The following is an 18156-nucleotide window of genomic DNA, read 5'->3' as shown; positions in this document are numbered from 1 at the left end:
GAAAATTTGCAAAGATCAGAAGTTTCTGAAATTGTTTATCGTCGGTTAAGTGTCTTTTTAAATACGCGCTCCTGTTTTTATCGAGTGAAAATTCGAAAACATGGAAGAATCATCAAGAATCCAGAAGTCAGGAACAGATATCCTCGCAAAACTAGTAAAATGGAAATTAAAATTGTGGACACAGGGCGATTGTTATTATCGGTATGTGAATATTTTTCTATTTTAAAGAATAGAAATGATGGTTTTAAATTCTTAATTTAATTAAATTGTGTAAAGTTACATTAACCCTTCGTAGGTAATGTTCTTTTTCATCAACGCGGCCGGAAAACTGGGTCTAATTCTATATTGTTCTAGGCTTTAAAAAAATTGTGAGATTCTTATTAAAGCTTTTAATTTAACATACAAGTGACGTTCAAGTAAAATTAAGGCAAGTTCCGAAAAATGAAAATTTTTGCCTGGCACTCATCGACCCACTTACTAAAGGTTTTTTGATAGTGTTGTTTCAGAACCAAATAAAATAAAATTATAAGTTTCGAAAATGAATTTTTCATTCTCGAAATAGTAACATGGCGTAAGAATTGAATTTTTCACGAAACATTATTGCACCACCAAAATTCTATTAACAAATTTGAACATTGTTTCGTGTAATATAAATAAGGTTCCGAGAAAATTAACGAACGTCGTATGGTTGTAATTCTCATCGTTATTGTGCACCTGTCTCTAGTTGAGCGTAGTCGGCCCCACGGCCGTTTCCCTAATGACCAAACGGGAAATTCTCGTTCTTTATGATCGTGTTCCGAAGCTCCGTTGTAAAGGTGCGAGTTTTCCTAATCAGCAGGGGCGCCGGTTGCGACGACTTCTTCATTCAGGTATTTTCACGAAAAGGGCTAGCCACCCTGGCGGTAGAATAAAAACGAACCAAGGTCGAGAAAACGTCGAAGAATGGTCCCCTGCCCATCCCTCCTGTTTTTCTCGCTTTCGACGCACGAATAGTTTCTCTCGGCTACCGACCGATCGTGAGTTGCAAAGAAACGATCGGATTCCTCCTAGAACACATCGTCATTTTTATCCTCGTTCCACGAACCGACTAGGAGGCTCGTTGCATGGAATTAATACATGATCAGAAAGCAAAAGGAACACAATACGAGACGATGCGTGTTGCCATTGGCAATTCAATCTTTCCACTCGATTTATTTATTTCTTCACTCCTATAAAATAAAATTGCGTAGATTTTCTTTCGAACACTTCTTCAAGGATAATAAAAAAAATTATTTACTGAAATTTTACGGACTTTCTTCTGCTTTCAGACACGCAAGTTCGGTTGGACCTGATGGAACAGCTGCCGCACGTGGCGACGATCTGCCAGGAAGCTTCTCATCTATTCGGCGACGTTCTCCACGATCATCTGTTCAGCATCATTATCACGTATCTTCAGGATCAAGATAACCAGGTGAATATTTCGCGCTTCTCATCGATAAGCATCTTCGTTAAACGATCGGGAAAGAGAAGATTCTTGACGAGCATGTTCGAGGTACCGTAAACTCGGCAAGAATTACGGGCCCCATTGACGAATTCCTTGTTCCTCGTGTGGCCAGGTACGAATGACGACCCAGGCAGTGGTGCTCACGTTGATAAAGAGCGGCCTCCTCGACAGCACCACGATCGAGGTCAAAGTCTGTCCCGTGATAGAAGTACTCTGCAGGACTTCGGTCGATTTCCTTCAATCTGGCATCATGGTAAGTTTCAATATTCCATTTCTTTTAATACATCATTGAAACGGCGTTTGGCACTCTAGAGTTAGGCGCTATTTCAAATAATTAAAATAATAAATAATTAAAAAGTTCAATTAGTTATTTGGAAATAACAGAATGAATTAAACTTTATTTGAAATTAAAGTGTCTTTCAATTTGAAATAATTTTCTTTTATTTGAGATTTTTATTCAAAGATCTATAAATAAATTTTCTTTCAAAAAAAAAAATTATTTCTGATTTTGTAATATTTTCATTTTATTCAAAATATATATCAGAAGATTATTTGAAATAATGACCAATTTTGTCTAGAATAGAGAATAGGGAATTATTAAGCGCATATTTATCGAGCATTGTGCGCGTGCGTTTCTAAAGAAGCTACTGTAATTGCTGTTTAAAAATTAATAAAGGCTCCGAAATCTGTCGCAAAAAAAAAAAATTTTTCAAATTACCAGAAACATCGATTCCATAAAATATGCGCTCGTTAAAGTATTAACATTCTAGCAAGCGTCGCGTCGTTTAGCGTCGAGTGCCTCTAGAATGAAGCTCCACGTCGATCGGACGTCGTTCTAATTAGCGCATACGTATGTAAAGAATTGCGAGCGGACAAGCGGGGACGCGTGTTGTATCCTGTCCGCGTGGTAAATACGAAAGAGCGTTGAGAAGTAGGCGGATCGAAAGCGTTTTTACCTCGCGCGTGTTGCATTCACGATACGAGAAACTTTGCTACGCCGGTCAGGGATATATTATTTGTATCGAAGTTGCGTTAGAGACTGTGTTCCCTTCGAACGGATTCCGTCTGAAAGACATGGGTAGTGAGATGTTCTCACGCTATCGCGTCTCACTATCTTGTCTTTCATCCGGCGTCCGTTCTGCTCCGACGTCGAATCGAGGAAAGGGAGAGAGAGGACTACGCGACCAGGTCTCCGAAGAGCTTCTTATTTTTTGTATTTTTCTCTCTCTCTTTTTTTTTCTCTTGTCGTCGATCGAGTTGCAGGAAGAAAAGTTCCGCCGAAGAAGATCCTCCCTGCAGGGACATGCTTTTACCATCAAAGTTGGTTTGTCATAGAGATCGACTATCACAGCCAGCTTTGATGAGCAAAATTGTGTCCATCCCCGGCGCTGATTCCGAATCGAACAAACGAAGAAACATGGAAATAATTACGAAAGAGAGAGGAAGAAGGGGAAAAAAATCGTATATCCGGCGAAATCGAGGGACGATGGAACACGAAATGAAAATACCTTTTGCGGTCCGATACATCAAATTGGTTGTGGAATGTTTCGAGTCATATCACAGCCATTTTGATGAGCTTGGCCCGCAGAATCGATCGTCAGAGGAGAGAGCGTGTGTTCGTCCGCTTCGTTTGGTTGCACTTAGCGGCCGCTTAATTAATAATCATCCGATGGACAGGGGAGAAACAAATAATAAGCGATGTCCTTTCTTACTTGAAGAAAAACCGAACGAGAAGAAGACGAGAGGAACGCGATCCAATCGTCAAATTGGTTGTGGCGTGTTGCTGTTCTACATTTCATATCACAGCCATTTTTGACGATTTGGATCGCTGTTTTTATGCGACACGATGACTTTAGACTAAATTCCTCAAGGTTTATTCCACGGAGAGACAGAAGTAGCGTGCGCCAGTGTGTCGCTCACAAAGTGGTTGTGATATGCTGATGCGAGCGTTCATATCACAGCCAGCTTTGATGAGCGTTGCGCCGCGCGAACCAGCCGGTTTCCGGAAGATCCAACACGCGCCTGATCTTACGTCGAAGAACACGCGTCTGTTAAGAACCCTGCTTTTCTCGAGGACGTGTATCCGTTGGTGGCGGGTTTCTTTCTTTCAGCATCGATAAACCTCTCGATCATCGTCGTTTTGACCCATCTTCGATGCGGCTCGATGGCGATCTCGACGAGCCTGCTCTTCGGCGTCGTTTCGAAGAAAAACGTTTCCGATCGACTGTCCCGATACGGAGAGCGATAACGAGTTCTTGCGCTTAGTTTCCACTTTCGGGAAAGGTCCGTGGCGACTTTTGCGCTCTCATGGTCGCTCGACTTCCTCTCACGGATCCTGCGTGGATCTACGAAGGACGTCGTCGCGATCGTTCGTCGAATCGCGATCTTCCCTCCTGCATCGCTCTTTCAAGCGGTTCTTACATTCATCTCGGGTGCTGGGAAAGAGGAAGGAAGAAGGAAAAAGCGTTTTCTCTATTTTAGAACTGTCACCTTGGGCGATATTGGAGAATGTACAGATAAATTAATATCATTTTTAATAAACAGTAATAACGACTAATTTGAATAAAAGATAAGTGTTTCTTAGAATAAAACGTCTGTACGCAATGACCGGATGACTCATTTCTGTTCAATTCGATGATCTTCTTTCTGATGCGGGCATTAATATAAAAGCAATTGAAGCTTGATCCAGCATCCCAAGCTTTTGATACTGTACGCGTTGTTCCTTTTTCCAGGTGGGTTTTAGCGACATGCGTTCGACTGTTCCTCCCATCAGAGTGGTTGTGATGTGGTGACTTTCGACTCGTATCACAGCCAGCTTTGATGAGCGGAACGGTGCGATTTGTATCTTCGTATAGTAAGATTCTTTCGGACAACTTTGTATTTAAAAACAGAAAATAAACGTGTATTTATTATTGTTAACAATAATAGCGCGTGTGTGTCTCTTTAACCCTTTAGCTACGAAAAGTGTACTCCATCAGTAACCCATCCTCTTCTCAAGTTCAACAGTGAATTATTTTAATTTTTTATTTTACCATTCTATCTAAACATTTAATAGTTGAAATATTTGACCGTAGCTAAAGGGTTGAACATTCTGTGTTTACACATTCTCTTGTTACGTATGCTTAATCATTGATCATTATCCCTTGGTACATTTGGCTGTTCATTATCGTATGTTATATCGATCCGCAGTTCATGAGCAAGATGGCACCGCTCATTGGCAAAAAGCTGACAGAAAAGATTTTTCTGGACAGATACATAGCCCTGTGCAAGGAACAGGATATCCACGTGAGAAAAGTATGCGCGTCGCACTTCGGGGAGATTTGCGTCGCGGTCAGAAGAAAGGCATTTCTTCAAAAATTGGTAAGTCTACATTGTTCCTCCCTTTTTTTATTTTCACGATAAACAATTGATGAATTATTTCTTGATCGATTACAGTTTCCGGTATTCGTCGATCTGTGCTGCGATAAAGCATGGGGCGTACGGAAAGCCTGCGTGGACGTTATGATGCCAGTCGCCTGCTGCATGACCCTTCAACAACGTCAATTACTGTTGGCCGAACTCCTGGCCATGCATCTCGACGACGAATCGAAATGGGTGCGAATGTCTGCCTTTCAAATTTTAGGACCATTTATATCCACGTTCGCGAAACAGTTTACCGAAGTAACTTATAATGAACACGGCGAGCTAGTGTTTACCAGCCAACAAGATACTCGTTTCAGGTACAAGAAGCTGAATCTTCTTTACTATCATTCCCTTAAACTTGGCCGAATTGAACTCCGTTTATTATACTTTCTTATGATTTATTTCTCTTCTGTTCCGTTCCCACTTTCTCTCCCTAGTTTACCCAAACGATGATGGGGATAATTAAAAAAACTAGATGATTTTATTTGTCGCACAGTATAAGGTACTCGTACGAAGGCAACTATCCTCCGAAATACGTGGTGCGAAGTCACTCGTTCGATCAGGAGGAGCTTGATACTAAGGATAATTTCAATTCGCCTGTGATAATACAAAAACCGATTTCCGACGACGAGGAGGAAGAAGATTCTCAGGAGGATCACATTTTCGCTCTGAGAGCTTATAAATCTAAGGTGAGAATACGACGAACTCTATGATATTTTATAGACGGCAGGAGAAGAAAGATGAAAATTTGTTGTAACCGGTTGCTGATTCTCTTTTCAGATGCAAAGAAAGATGAATCAAAACCAATCGACGGACGATACGGAGAAGTACAATACATTTTTATATTACTATATAGCGCCAGACCTGCCTTTAGACGAGGAACTCGTCGAAGCCGCAAAGAGATCGTCAGCGAAGAACAACGTTGATTGGAAGCCGATGGCCGACACGGCCAGTAGCAAAGCCTCTTCGTTAGACGACGTAGTGGAAGAGGAGAAATTTCCAGAGGTCGAATTGATAACCGTAAACGAGGAAGAGCTAGTCCCGTTGCATTTAGTCAACGTGTTCCTAACGATGGCCGAGCCAGAGCGATACTCAGACATAGGAGCAGACATTCTTCATCATTGCGCTTTCAGTTTTCCCGCGGTCGCTCTAACGTTAGGTAGAGAACACTGGTGTTACTTACAACCGACGTATAAATTACTGTTGAACGCTGATCAATGGAAAGTCAGACGTACATTGGCCTCGAGCATCCACGAGATCGCGACCATACTGGGCGAAGAACTGACCGCGAGCGACCTCATCCCTGTCTACGATTGGTTCATCAAGGACGTAGACGAAGTCAGAATAGGCGTTCTGAAACACCTAGCGACCTTTTTGAAGATACTTAAGCCCAGCGATCGCTGCCTGTATCTACCAAGACTGAAGGAATTCCTGGTCACTGATAACGAATGGAACTGGAGGTTCCGAGAGGAGCTGGCTACTCAACTGTTAGAAATTGTCAATCTTTTCGGTGCTACGGACGTGGAAAGATACATCGTGCCCCTGTCTCTTGAGCTGCTGAGCGACAAAGTCGCTGCTGTGAGGCACGTTGCACTTTCTTTGGTATGACCTCGCACGTTCGCCATATTCTGTGCATACTTTGAACGTAACAGGGTGTCCCCACTGACGTTGCTATTCTAACGAGAGTCTGATATGCAGCCTATTTTCTTGCATAAAAATGGAAATACTATTTTGAGAGTTTCGTTGAAATAAAAGTTCTGAATAGCAACGTTAGAGGAAGCACCGTGTAACGTTATCGCGTATGCGTCCAATGATTCTACTTCGATATCTGTGCAGGTGACACAAATCGTGGCTCATTTATCCGACAACGAACGCTTGATTACTGCCCTGTTTCAAGAGCTCAAGTTCTCGCTAGGGGTGTGGACGAAGAAATGGATCCGACGACAAACGTTAGTATTTGTATGCGCTCAGTTGATAGCCAACAACGCTATCAGCGGGCATAGATTCTCTCAGGAAATGTTGCCTAGTTTATTGAAGCTGTCCAGGGACAAAGTACCAAACGTAAGATTGGCTGTGGCGAGAACTTTGTCGAAGAACGTTATCCCGATGGGACGTAAGTATCTCAGTCTCTGTCTGATCTTCTTGAAAATACCATTATCCTGAAACTTATGCAAACCATTATACGTATACTTGAATTTTTAGCAAACTGGTTAGGAGCGGAACAAGCGGAAGAAGTGGAGAAAAGATTAAGAGAGATGCGTTCAGATCCTGATCGCGATGTTCGAGTGTTGGCCGGGGGCGAGGAGAATCCTGTGTTAGATATATTATCGCAAACCAAGGCCGAACAATCGAGGAACATACTGTTTTAACAAATTCTATCCCCGCAAGAATCAAATTCGAATAATTTCCTGCCATACGAGACGATTGTTTTAGATTGGACAGCCACGGGAGAGGATAAAAGGTGCCGTAAAAGTGTTCTTCCATGTGTGAATTGTCTGTACAAGCGACAGAAAATTAATTGGAAGAGAAACGCGGGGACGACGTTGTTGTACCGGGGAGGGAGGATGAACGAGAGGAATGATAGGTTTTCTTTTTTCACCAGACACCATGTGTATTTATCTACGATGTAAAGAAAGAATAATAATACCAGCTCAAATTTTAAATAAACGAAACATTTACCATTTTAAGTGCAGTCGAGATAGACAAAGTGCAACTGAACGTTGTCGATAACCAGGGGAACGAGGATTTTCCGCGTCCTTTAGACTAAGACGGATAAGTATCAATGGTCAAAAGACATTACGCAATTATATAAGAGTGTGTGTGAGAGAGAGCGTGTTTAAAAGAAGTTAACGTATGCGTGGTTAAGGTTCGCGGGTATGTATGCGTTTACCATTGTGATCAATTTCTATTTGTAAGTGGGTCCCTTGGACAAACAAGCCGGATATTACTAATTGGAGATATCGCATCTACGAGATCTCTTGTTCTTCGGTAAACGGTCATAGCACGTTCTCTTCGGGAACCGCGTTAATTGTTATCCTTTCATCGATCAATCGGAATTCTACTGTTCGTCGAAGGAGAAATAATTCGATGATCCTGTGCATGCAATCAGACACGTACTTCACTTTTGTAACTTTTGTAACGCGTCGATCGGCTCGAGTTTTCGTGCTATGACTGGTGATGAACTTTTGTGTGCGTCATCGACGAATGTCTCTACGTCGAATGGGGGGGAAAAAAAAGAATGAGAAAACACGACATGGAATTTTACGATTAGAAACAGAAAAAAAAGGCTTATACGTTGCACGATATTGAGATCGTTCATAATCGTGCGATATCACTGTGATTTTTGTCTACGCGCAATCACACGGACGAATGTGTATTGTTTCATGTAGATATATTATTGTAAACGTTAAGAATTGTAAGCACGAATTATCGCTGAGCCACCGATGTTTAAATTATACGAATCAGAATTTTAATCACACATCGAGGGTCTTGCATTTAGAAAGTTTTCGGTGACTTTGTATTTCAAATTAAAGAATCACACGGGAGACATCATGTTTGTACGATTTACACGATAATACTAGTTTGTAAGCAACGGGATAAACGAAACTGAGAATGATGTTGAATAAATGTGTATTATACGAGATTTTACAAGTGTAGAGGATACGCGCGGACCGTAGACAAAATGAAACAAAAGTGATCCGCTAAATTGTACATTCGCGAAAAAAAAAATAAAGAAAAAATGAGAGATCGTTACCGAATATCACTACTGTGAAATATTTCTACGACATCGAGTCGCGATAACTGGATATTTCGCGACAATTATTAAGTAGAGCGAATTATCGTGTCTTGGATAAACTGTTCGTTGAAAAACGTAATGATTGGGCTACAGTGACTTCCTGTAAGCAACGAAGACTCGTTACTTGTGAATACGTTTGAAGAAGAAGAAAGAAAACGAAGTTTTGTTTAAAATATTCTGTATAATATATTGTGTGTTTGGTAATGAGACGAAAAAAAAATATACACCATGCGATTTGTTACATAATTGCATATAACATTGTTGTTCCCTTGACAGAGACATCCAATCTGTAACCTTCTTTGTTTTTATAATATTTCAACTTTCTGTAGACACATGTACCTCTAATTCTTTGTTTAATATTATTTTCTTTTCTTTCCGTAGCGCGATGATACAAAAATTACACTCTAAATATATCTTAAAAATAGAATTAAAGTAATGATTTTTCAAAGGAGACTAGCAGGAAAAATTATTAAAATGATTATTTTAATATTTTTTAAATATTTTTGAAATTCGATCCCAGTTTGTCGGAATCAAAAGTTACAGAGGTTTCAATTTTTCTATAGAAAATCTATGCGTCGAACATTTTAGCTGGGGGTTCCTAATACCCCGCATGCCATAATGTCGGTATGCAAAGAGTGTTACCCGTGCTTCAGGGTCCCTAATACCCCAGGATGATATGTCGGCATGTAGGGAGAGTCGTCGGTGCTTCGGGGTCCCTGACACCCCAAGATACAAGGTTAGTATGTACAGAGCGCCACCGATGCATTGGGGTCTCTGACACCCCGATGCCATAATGTTAGTGTGCAGAGACCTACATGAATCTAGCCAGAAGGAATAATAAAATGATTATTTTTAATTTTTCTTAGTGTATTTCGTTTGTAAATCGTTTGCGATTGATTGTGAGTCTATTTTTAACGTTTGTGACAAATTAGTTCTTTTGTAATTAGCAATTTTATTTCAATCTTGATGTAAGCTGAAACTTTTTAGTAATTTCTTATAATAAACAGATTTTGTGATAACTGATAGCTGTAATTGATTGGCAATCGTTTGTTATTTACAAATTTTCATTTTCATTGTTTGTGAATGAGTAATTTCTTAATCATTTACAAGTTTGTTTTACAATAAATAATTGTAGTGCGCATGCGCTACAGATCCGCTCGTACCCATCACTACCACGAATAAGTGAGTTTCACGATTTGTTCGTTTTTATGTCTTATATTTCGCTAGATCCGGTCGTACCCATCACTATTCCGAACGAGAGAGTTCCCAGATTTGTTCGTTTTTAGGTCTTATATTTCGCTAGATCCGGTCGTACCCATCACTGTTCCGAACAAGTGAGTTTCAAGATTTGTTCGTTTTTAGGTCTTATATTTCGCTATTTGCTGCGGGGTCCCTGACACCCCGGTGGCATAATATCGGTATGCAGCATCGCCGGTATCTCGGGGTCTTAGATACCCCGAATGCCGTAGTGTCGGTAAGCAAAGTGTGTCGTCGGTGCTTCGGGGTCCCTGACACCCCGGATGCCAAAATGTCGGTATGCAAACAGTGTCATCGGTGCTTCGGGGTTCCTGACACCCCAAGATGAAATGTCGGTATTCAGAGATAGTCGCTGGTGCTTCGGGGTCCCTAGCACCCCGGATGCTATATTATTGGTATGCAAAGATACTCACCTGCGTTCAGGGGTCCTTAATACCCCAATATGATATCAGGTCGGTACGCAGAGGGCATTCTTGGTGCAGCGGGGTCCCTAACACCCCTGGATAATATCAGGTCCGTATAAAGAGGGCACAACCAGTATAATTTTTTTCCAGAATTTATTTAATTTAATTCATTTATTTTTTGCTGCTTATTAAATAAGCTCATCGAAGAGGAATAACATTTATGATTATATCCCCCTTCTGGGTCTCAGCCAAGGACCCCATTTATTTTACTTTTTCCAGTTATTTATACAATTATATCTCTCATTATAGGCCAAGGCCATCTCAGTATCCCTTACATCCCTGCATTCCTTAAACACCATTTTTTTTTTTTTTTTTTTTAACGTGGTGGAAATCTTCAGAAAGACACCTTCAGCCCCCCTGGGGAGGGGCTGGAGGTAGTGTGGGATTTTTACCCACTAAAACCACCACGGTGGCCTGCCTTGGGGCCATAGGGAGAGTCCTTTGACCCTCCGCCATGTGCCAAACTCCGCCGACATCGGGGGCCACACCCGATGCCGGCACTCCTTGGGGCGCGTGCAGTGGAGACCGGGGCCCCAGCCCCGGACACTTGCGGCATTCCTTTAAATCCCTCGTTCCGTTACATCACTGCATCCCTTACATCCCTGCCTTCTTTTTATCCCTACATTCCTTTCGTCCCTACATTCTTTTCATCCCTACATTCTTTTCATGCCTACATTCCTTTCATTCCTACATTCTTTTCATCCCTTATATCCCTACATTCTTATCATCCCTTAAATCCCTAAATTATTATCATCCCAACATTCTTCTCATCCCTGCACTCGCGTCATCCCTAAACTCTTTTCATCCCTACACATTTTTCATCCCTACATCCTTTTCAGCCCTACATTCTTTTCATCCCTTAAATCCCTACATTTTTATCATCCCTTAAACCCCTAAATTATTATCATCCCAACATTCTTCTCATCCCTGCACTCGCGTCATCCCTAAACTCTTTTCATCCCTACATTCCTTACATCTCTGCATCCCTTATAATAAATATACAATATTATAAAGACGGCTTCGAGTAAAGGTAAGTAAAGGTAAGTTAGTTCCTTTTGGTTCAAATTTTTGCCGCTAGGGGACGCTATTTTTCGAGAACTTCGCGAAAATTTCGAAAAAAACAGCGCCCCCTAGCGGCAAAAATTTGAACTAAAATTTCGGTGTCGAATCAGCGCCATCTGGTTTCGGAAAAAGGAACTAAACCTCGCACCATTTCTGGCCCTCTGGCGGCAAAAATGTGAACTAAAATTTCGATGTCGAATCAGCGCCATCTGGTTTCGGAAAAAGGAACTAAACCTCGCACCATTTCTGGACCTCTGGCGGCAAAAATGTGAACTAAAATTTCGTTGTCGAATCAGCGCCATCTGGTTTCGGAAAAAAGGACTAAACCTTGCACCATTTCTGGCCCTCTGGCGGCAAAAATGTGAACTAAAATTTCGATGTCGAACCAGCGCCCTCTGGTGGCGAAAAAAGGAACTAAATTTGTATAGAATCGCAGGCTTTATAGCCGCAAAAATTTAAACTCAATTTCAGGGAGGTACTGGGATGTATGTATGGAATGCGGAAATATAAGTGATACAAGGATATAAAGGATACAGGCATGTAAGGGATGCAGGGATGTTAGGGATGTTGGGATATAAAGAAGGCAGGAATGTGAGGAATGCAGAGATGTAAGGGATGTAGAGATGTGAGAAATGCAGGGATGTAAAGGAAGCAGAGATGTAAGGGATGCAGAGATGTAAAGGCTGAAGAGAATGTAGTGATGAAGAGAATGCAGGGATGAAAAGAATGCAGGGATGAAGAGAATGTAGGGATGAAAAGAATGTAGCGATGAAAAGAATGCAGGGATGTAAGGGATGAAGAGTTTATTTAATTGACTTTATTTACTTTCTTTGCTTATTAAATAAACTCATCGAAGGGTAATAACATTTTTGATTGTATTCCTCTTCTGGGCCTCGGCCTCGAACCCCTTTTATTTCACTTTTTTCAATTATTTATATACTTTAATCCCTCTTTATAATCCAAGGCCACCCCTTTCAGTTATTAATTAATTTATCCTTCTTTATGGGGCAAGATCCACGCTCCCTAACTATTTATTATCCTACTCCTTTTTATGGACCAAGACCTCCGTTGGCAAATATTTATATCTTCATTCTATTTATGAACCTCGCGGGGGCTACCACTAAATCACTGTATCTCCGTATCCCTTGTTATATTATAATTTCATTTTATAAATAATTACTCGGGTATCATACAATCTCCACAAACAAGAGAACACTGGCGGCATCTATACGATATCGGCGGAAACTACTCAACAAGTTGCACATATAGATCTTACCTGACGATGAGTTGTGGGGTGCCAGAGACCCCAGAAAGGGAACAAAGGTATGCCCAGTCTTTTTGTATCTGTTGTCACTGCAGATACTAAATTGTTAAAGTACTGTTCACAACGTTAAGATGTAAAGAACTTCGTTAATTATCAATCGATATAATTAAAAATGGTGTAGTTTATATATTATAGAAAAATTTATACAGCAATTATATTTGTATTGTAATTTAATTAGAGTGAAGAAAATATGAAGATATAATTACTTTTGAATTACTAAATGTATCGAAGGGAACGATACGACTTATCGATTTTCGATAATTCGTCGAAATTTGAAGTGTCTTAAAAACCTGGAATACATCATTTTAACAATTCTTTGTAAACAATAACCTACAAAAAATAATTTATGTACTAGTAATAAGTAATGTAACACTAAATACCGTGGAATAACGCGTGTAATGCTGAAACTTCTGATTTATTCACCCATATGGATTTTTATTACGCTTCTATTAATTGCTTTTACCACCAGGACAAAGGAACATAATATTATTAATACCATTAATTCCTCTTCGTGTTATAATTATAATTATCAACAAGATTGTAGATGGTTAAATAAATTCGACAATACTTTTGTAAATTATATACACGCGTTCCAAGGATTGATAACCATTTTCCTAAATGAAACTTGCATGTATGATTATACTGAAATTAATAATTTGAAAAATACAGTGAAAGATTCCGACAAATTGCAAGAGCACCAAAAAAATAAAGTACATGATATTTCAACGTATACAGTTAAGAAACAAATTCCAAATTTTTTAATAAATCCAATATACTGTTACCCGAATGATCACCTCAAACCAAAATTAGCTTTTGTGGTTAATAATATATCGCAAAATCTTGTAAAAGGAAATGAGAAGGAAAGGAATTTGATCAATTACAAATGGAAACGAAGAACATTGTGTGCGATTCATTTGGATGACAAACATTCAACGCAGACGTCGTTTAGAGACAATGATGCTAATAAAGAAGCTGGAGAAAAGACGCTTATTGACTACGAAGAGCCACTTTTAATAGATGACACGGAGGACCCGGAATCCTTAGAAACTCACGTACGAGTGAAAAGAAGCAAATCTGATTCGGGTCCATTTTCATCGTTAAGGTACCAACAAGAATACTTGAGAGATTTAGCAAATTCTTTTCCACGAAATACGATCGACGAAAGTTCTTATGATGACGATGATATTTCATTCGACGCGAAACGAGAAATTAAGTCTCAGGAGTTTCATGTAAACGAAGATGAAACTGATCGATTAAAAGTTACCGATACTAATCAGGAAACGGCATCAGCAAAAGATGATAGTTCATTTAGAAATCAACGAGCAATTGATGAAAATATGGAAATTCAAAATCTTCCAGACGATTTATTAGCGGTAGACTTAGTAAGAAAGAAGCGAAATAACTTAATAGGGAAAACCATACCCGATTCTAAAAATTTGAACGATGAAACAGAGAAACATTTAAATATCGAAGATAAAAATAAAGAAATGTCCAGTTTAGTTGCCGCTAATTTAAAGGCACATTTGTTACGACTTAAGAGGAGGGCAAAGAATAATCGTCACGAAAAAAATTCAAACGCAAAGAATAAGAAGAAGAAGCACGCAGGAAAGAAACGAAATAAAAATTCACCGCGATCGATAGGAAACGTGCACAGGAAGAGTGCGAATAAATTAAGAACGCCTCGCGAGAGAAAATCGAACGGAGCGAGAAGCGAGGGTAAATCAAATGTAGGGGTTGCTAAAGTAGTTTCTAAGAAAAATAATAAGAACAATTTTCATCGTAGATTCGTAAAATCGAAAGAATCTAAAAACGATCGTTCTTCCAAGAATCTCGCATTGGAAAATAATCCCGATAACTCTGAACTTGTACGAGAATCAAGCGTGGGAACCGAAAGTAATACCGACGATGTTACGGTGGGATCGGACGATAATGCAGATGCGCAAGATCAAAACAAGCAACAAACTTACCCGGAAACAACAAAGTTACGCGAGAAAAGAAATAAAAATACAGAAGGGAGTCACGGTTTTTTGAACAAGGAAGATGAGTTGAGATACTACGAAAATATTCGGGAACCTGAACCGGAAATGCATCGAAACGATGGTAAAAAACGACGGTCGATGACGAATGAGGTAAAAAGCGACCGTGCAGTGAGATCAATCGAAGAAGTTAAAGATCTTGCAAAGAAATTAGTCACCAAGGTAAGTTCAATAAATATCTGTATCAAATGGAGGATTTTAAAACATTGTTTTCCATATTTAAAAATCCATCCATCAACTTAATAGATTCCTTCTTATCAGCAAACAATTTCTCAACAGGTAAACGAGCTTCAAAATTTTATCAATGCCGAAGAGTCGAAGACTAACGGAAGAAGAGAAAGAAGAGTTGAGACACGCGCGATCGACGATTTATGTTCGAACGTTAGTACAGCTTACGATGCTTTCAAAGAAACTCCAAAAATTATTCAGAAATGCGTGTCAACGAATCGTAAACCTTCACCGTCTCCCGCGAAAATAATAGTCGAAAGGAAAATAGTTCCAATGAAAATGAATAAGGAAGGTAAATTCGTTAACGAAGGAAAGGAACATTCTACGATGGAGAAGAAACGGTCGGTCATTAGAAGGGTACCAAAGACTACATCAAGAATGATTCGCAGAGAAAATGAAAAGGCACATCATAAGTGGGGCAGGTGGACAGATTGGAGCAGCTGTAGCGTCACCTGCGGCAAAGGACGACAAATTCGATGGCGGTACTGTCTGCGTGACTGTAGTACCGCGGAAACTGAAATGGAAGAGAAAGCTTGTCAATTACCAGCGTGTCCCCCTGGAAAATTTCTTGGTATATTCTAGTAACAAGGAATAATACTCTAATTTTATTTTTTAAATATATTTACAGTGTAATTTCTGTATCATCGCCCTATGTAAGGAAAAGAAAGTACTATTAAATAAAGAATTAGAAGTACATGTTTCCACAGAAAGTTGAAATATTATAAAAACAACGGAGGCTACAGATTTGAAGTCTTTGTTAAAGGAAAAACAATGTTAAGTGCAATTCGGTGAAGGGGTCTTATGCAAGATTTCTTCACGTCGAAGAAAAAAATAATTTGCAGGCACTGATTCGAATAAAAGCTGCGACACCATTGTTAACCGTTCGACCTAGAGTAAAGTGAAACCCCATCAGTCATACAGTAACCGCCGCGGGGGGCGAATCTACCTGTTAAACATATATATACCCTTATTTTATTTTCTGCGTTTAATTAATTAGCTGTATTCTTCTTCTTCATAGCTTATTCAATAAACTCATTAAAAGGTTGAACGTGTTGATTTTATTACACCTGTGCCTATTATTTTATACCGTTCTTTATTATTTTACCCTAGTTTGTAAGCCTCGCGGGAACCACCCTCCCTAGTCATTTATTATTTTATCCCTCCGCCTGGACCCAAGGGCAAGGGCTGCGGGTGATTGCGAAGCAATCTGCTATTACCATCAAAGTGCGTTAGACTGTTGCAGTGCGAAGTATTTCTCATTTTTATTCTAGGATAAAGCAGGTGGCGGTCGTTCTCAATGCACAAATTAGCTTGTTGGATCTGTAGTCACTGTCGTTAGTGCTGAAAAATGTGGGAAAAGTTATATGTTCTTTAAATCATATTATTAATTATATAAATTATATTTATTTCTTCATTAAACAAACGTTCAGTTAATATATTATAATATTCTATTTTTTGCAATATGAGTAAAAAATTAAAGCTCGATCATCTGACAACATCAAAATGTTTACGATCTGGAACTAAAGCCGGTAGTACAGATTCATCATCTACAACATCAAAGTATTTTGACAATAAAGATGCATTGCCAAAAAAAGTAGAAAAGAAAAAACTGTCACCAATAAAAATAAAGAATGAAGAAGAACAAAATGTGATTAAGGTAGAGAGTAATGACATAAAAGTTGAAGATTCAAAACATGAAGTTATTAAGGAGGAAAGTACCCAGAAAGAAAACAATTGGATGCCACCAAATTGGGAAATTATTTGGAATAATGTAAAAGAAATGCGAAAACACGAAACAGCACCTGTGGATGAAATGGGTTGTCATAAATGTGCTGATCCTGAAGCCACTGCCAAGGTTGCTAGATATCAATCATTAGTAGCATTGATGCTTAGTAGTCAAACGAAGGATCAGGTCACTCATGCTGCTATGCAGAGATTGAATGCTTATGGGTGTACACCAGAAATAATGAAGGATATCCCTGATGATGTTCTTCAGAAACTTATATATCCTGTTGGATTTAGGAAGGTATAACTTAGTATTAATATAAAAACAGAGGCAGTTAAACTAAAAGTATTAATTAAGCAATGTGTTAAATTTAAAAGATTATAATATTTTTCAGAGGAAAGCAGAGTATATTAAAAGGACAGCAAGAATTTTAGTTGATAAATATAACGGTGATATACCTAGAACACTGAAGGAATTGTGTGAGTTACCTGGAGTTGGACCAAAGATGAGTCATATTTGTATGCAAATAGCATGGGGTGAAGTTTCTGGCATTGGTGTGGATACACATGTACATCGTATTTGTAACAGATTAGAATGGGTGAAGAAACCAACAAAGACACCAGAAGAAACAAGAATTGCACTGGAACAGTGGCTTCCAAAAGATCTTTGGAATGAAATAAATCATCTACTTGTTGGATTTGGACAAGAAATTTGCTTACCAAGATTTCCCAAATGTAGTGAATGTCTGAATAAAGACATATGTCCGTTTGGTAAAAAAAATATAATTAAGAAATGTGATTTTTGAAACTATTTATCATAAAATGTATTTATTTGTATTCATGATATTTGAAAAACACAATTTATAATATTATTGCTTTAACTTTTTTTAAGTTTCACGTTGTTTCCGAATTTTTTCATTATGCTCTTTAGTTTTCTCATATTTTCTTTATTATCTTTTTGCCATTATATGTCTGTTTTCGTTGGAGTACTTTACTGTTTCTTACGTGCAAAAAAAGATTATTACCGTTACGAAATGTTTCTTTTAATACCCTTTTGTACTTACATAAATTTGATGATTAAGGGGGTAGACACGGGTAATGCAGCGAGGTGACATTACCGACAAAAATGGGAATCGGTTATTCGTTCTTATATGAGAAGATTTTGAGCTGAATACGGGCTCATTCGAAAGAGGAAGGTTCAATGCAGGGGGCTCAGGTCATCGTTTGAGTCACAAAACTCTTTTAGTGACCTAAAAACACTTGGATTCTGCGGGTGTATTTTCTCGATTTTTCCTCTACTTTGGACACAAACATTGATTATTTATATTTTATTACAATATCAACAAATTTATTTGGAAATATCTATTAATATTTTAAAT

The 18156-nt window shown here is 39.0% G+C and overlaps 3 protein-coding genes across 8 annotated transcripts in view; all 3 read left to right on the top strand.

Annotated features, from left to right (window-relative positions):
• Window positions 1-9069, top strand: part of LOC117608677 (serine/threonine-protein phosphatase 4 regulatory subunit 1) — a 112064-nt gene extending 102995 nt beyond the window's left edge. For 2 of the 6 annotated variants that reach the window (XM_034334157.2, XM_034334167.2), the window contains exons 4-11: window positions 1308-1450; window positions 1596-1736; window positions 4673-4843; window positions 4919-5202; window positions 5382-5574; window positions 5666-6487; window positions 6722-6998; window positions 7088-9067. In XM_034334157.2, the coding sequence (XP_034190048.1) occupies window positions 1308-1450; window positions 1596-1736; window positions 4673-4843; window positions 4919-5202; window positions 5382-5574; window positions 5666-6487; window positions 6722-6998; window positions 7088-7254 (2198 nt within the window). In that variant the 3' untranslated portion in view covers window positions 7255-9067. Of the gene's footprint in view, window positions 1-1307; window positions 1451-1595; window positions 1737-4672; window positions 4844-4918; window positions 5203-5381; window positions 5575-5665; window positions 6488-6721; window positions 6999-7087 lie in introns of those variants that run through there. The other 4 variants (XM_034334150.2, XM_034334175.2, XM_034334195.2 and 1 more) reach the window with 4 other exon arrangements.
• A 3881-nt stretch (window positions 9070-12950) lies between these two features.
• LOC117601377 (uncharacterized) lies at window positions 12951-16005 on the top strand. Its single transcript, XM_034318055.2, has 2 exons — window positions 12951-14986; window positions 15104-16005. The coding sequence occupies exons 1-2, from the start codon at window positions 13187-13189 to the stop codon at window positions 15632-15634; spliced, it is 2331 nt and encodes a 776-aa protein (XP_034173946.2). The 5' UTR covers window positions 12951-13186; the 3' UTR covers window positions 15635-16005.
• Window positions 16006-16286: 281 nt separating this feature from the next.
• On the top strand, window positions 16287-18153 carry Nthl1 (Nth-like DNA glycosylase 1). Its single transcript, XM_034317109.2, has 2 exons — window positions 16287-17078; window positions 17173-18153. The coding sequence occupies exons 1-2, from the start codon at window positions 16515-16517 to the stop codon at window positions 17581-17583; spliced, it is 975 nt and encodes a 324-aa protein (XP_034173000.2). The 5' UTR covers window positions 16287-16514; the 3' UTR covers window positions 17584-18153.
• Window positions 18154-18156: the final 3 nt, after the last annotated feature.

This window comes from Osmia lignaria, chromosome 9, assembly GCF_051020975.1.
Source record: "Osmia lignaria lignaria isolate PbOS001 chromosome 9, iyOsmLign1, whole genome shotgun sequence".
NCBI classification, from domain to species: Eukaryota; Metazoa; Arthropoda; class Insecta; order Hymenoptera; family Megachilidae; genus Osmia; species Osmia lignaria.
Note: the sequence above shows the minus strand (reverse complement) of the source record. Positions and strands in the feature narration are given on the sequence as shown.

Bases quoted from the DNA above. Each gene is read 5' to 3' on its own strand.
- Nthl1 (XM_034317109.2), top strand. From the start codon at position 16,515: ATGAGTAAAAAATTAAAGCTCGATCATCTGACAACATCAAAATGTTTA. The intron at 17,079-17,172 runs GTATAACTTAGT...AATATTTTTCAG, and splicing joins ATCCTGTTGGATTTAGGAAG to AGGAAAGCAGAGTATATTAA.
- LOC117601377 (XM_034318055.2), top strand. From the start codon at position 13,187: ATGCTGAAACTTCTGATTTATTCACCCATATGGATTTTTATTACGCTT. The intron at 14,987-15,103 runs GTAAGTTCAATA...ATTTCTCAACAG, and splicing joins CAAAGAAATTAGTCACCAAG to GTAAACGAGCTTCAAAATTT.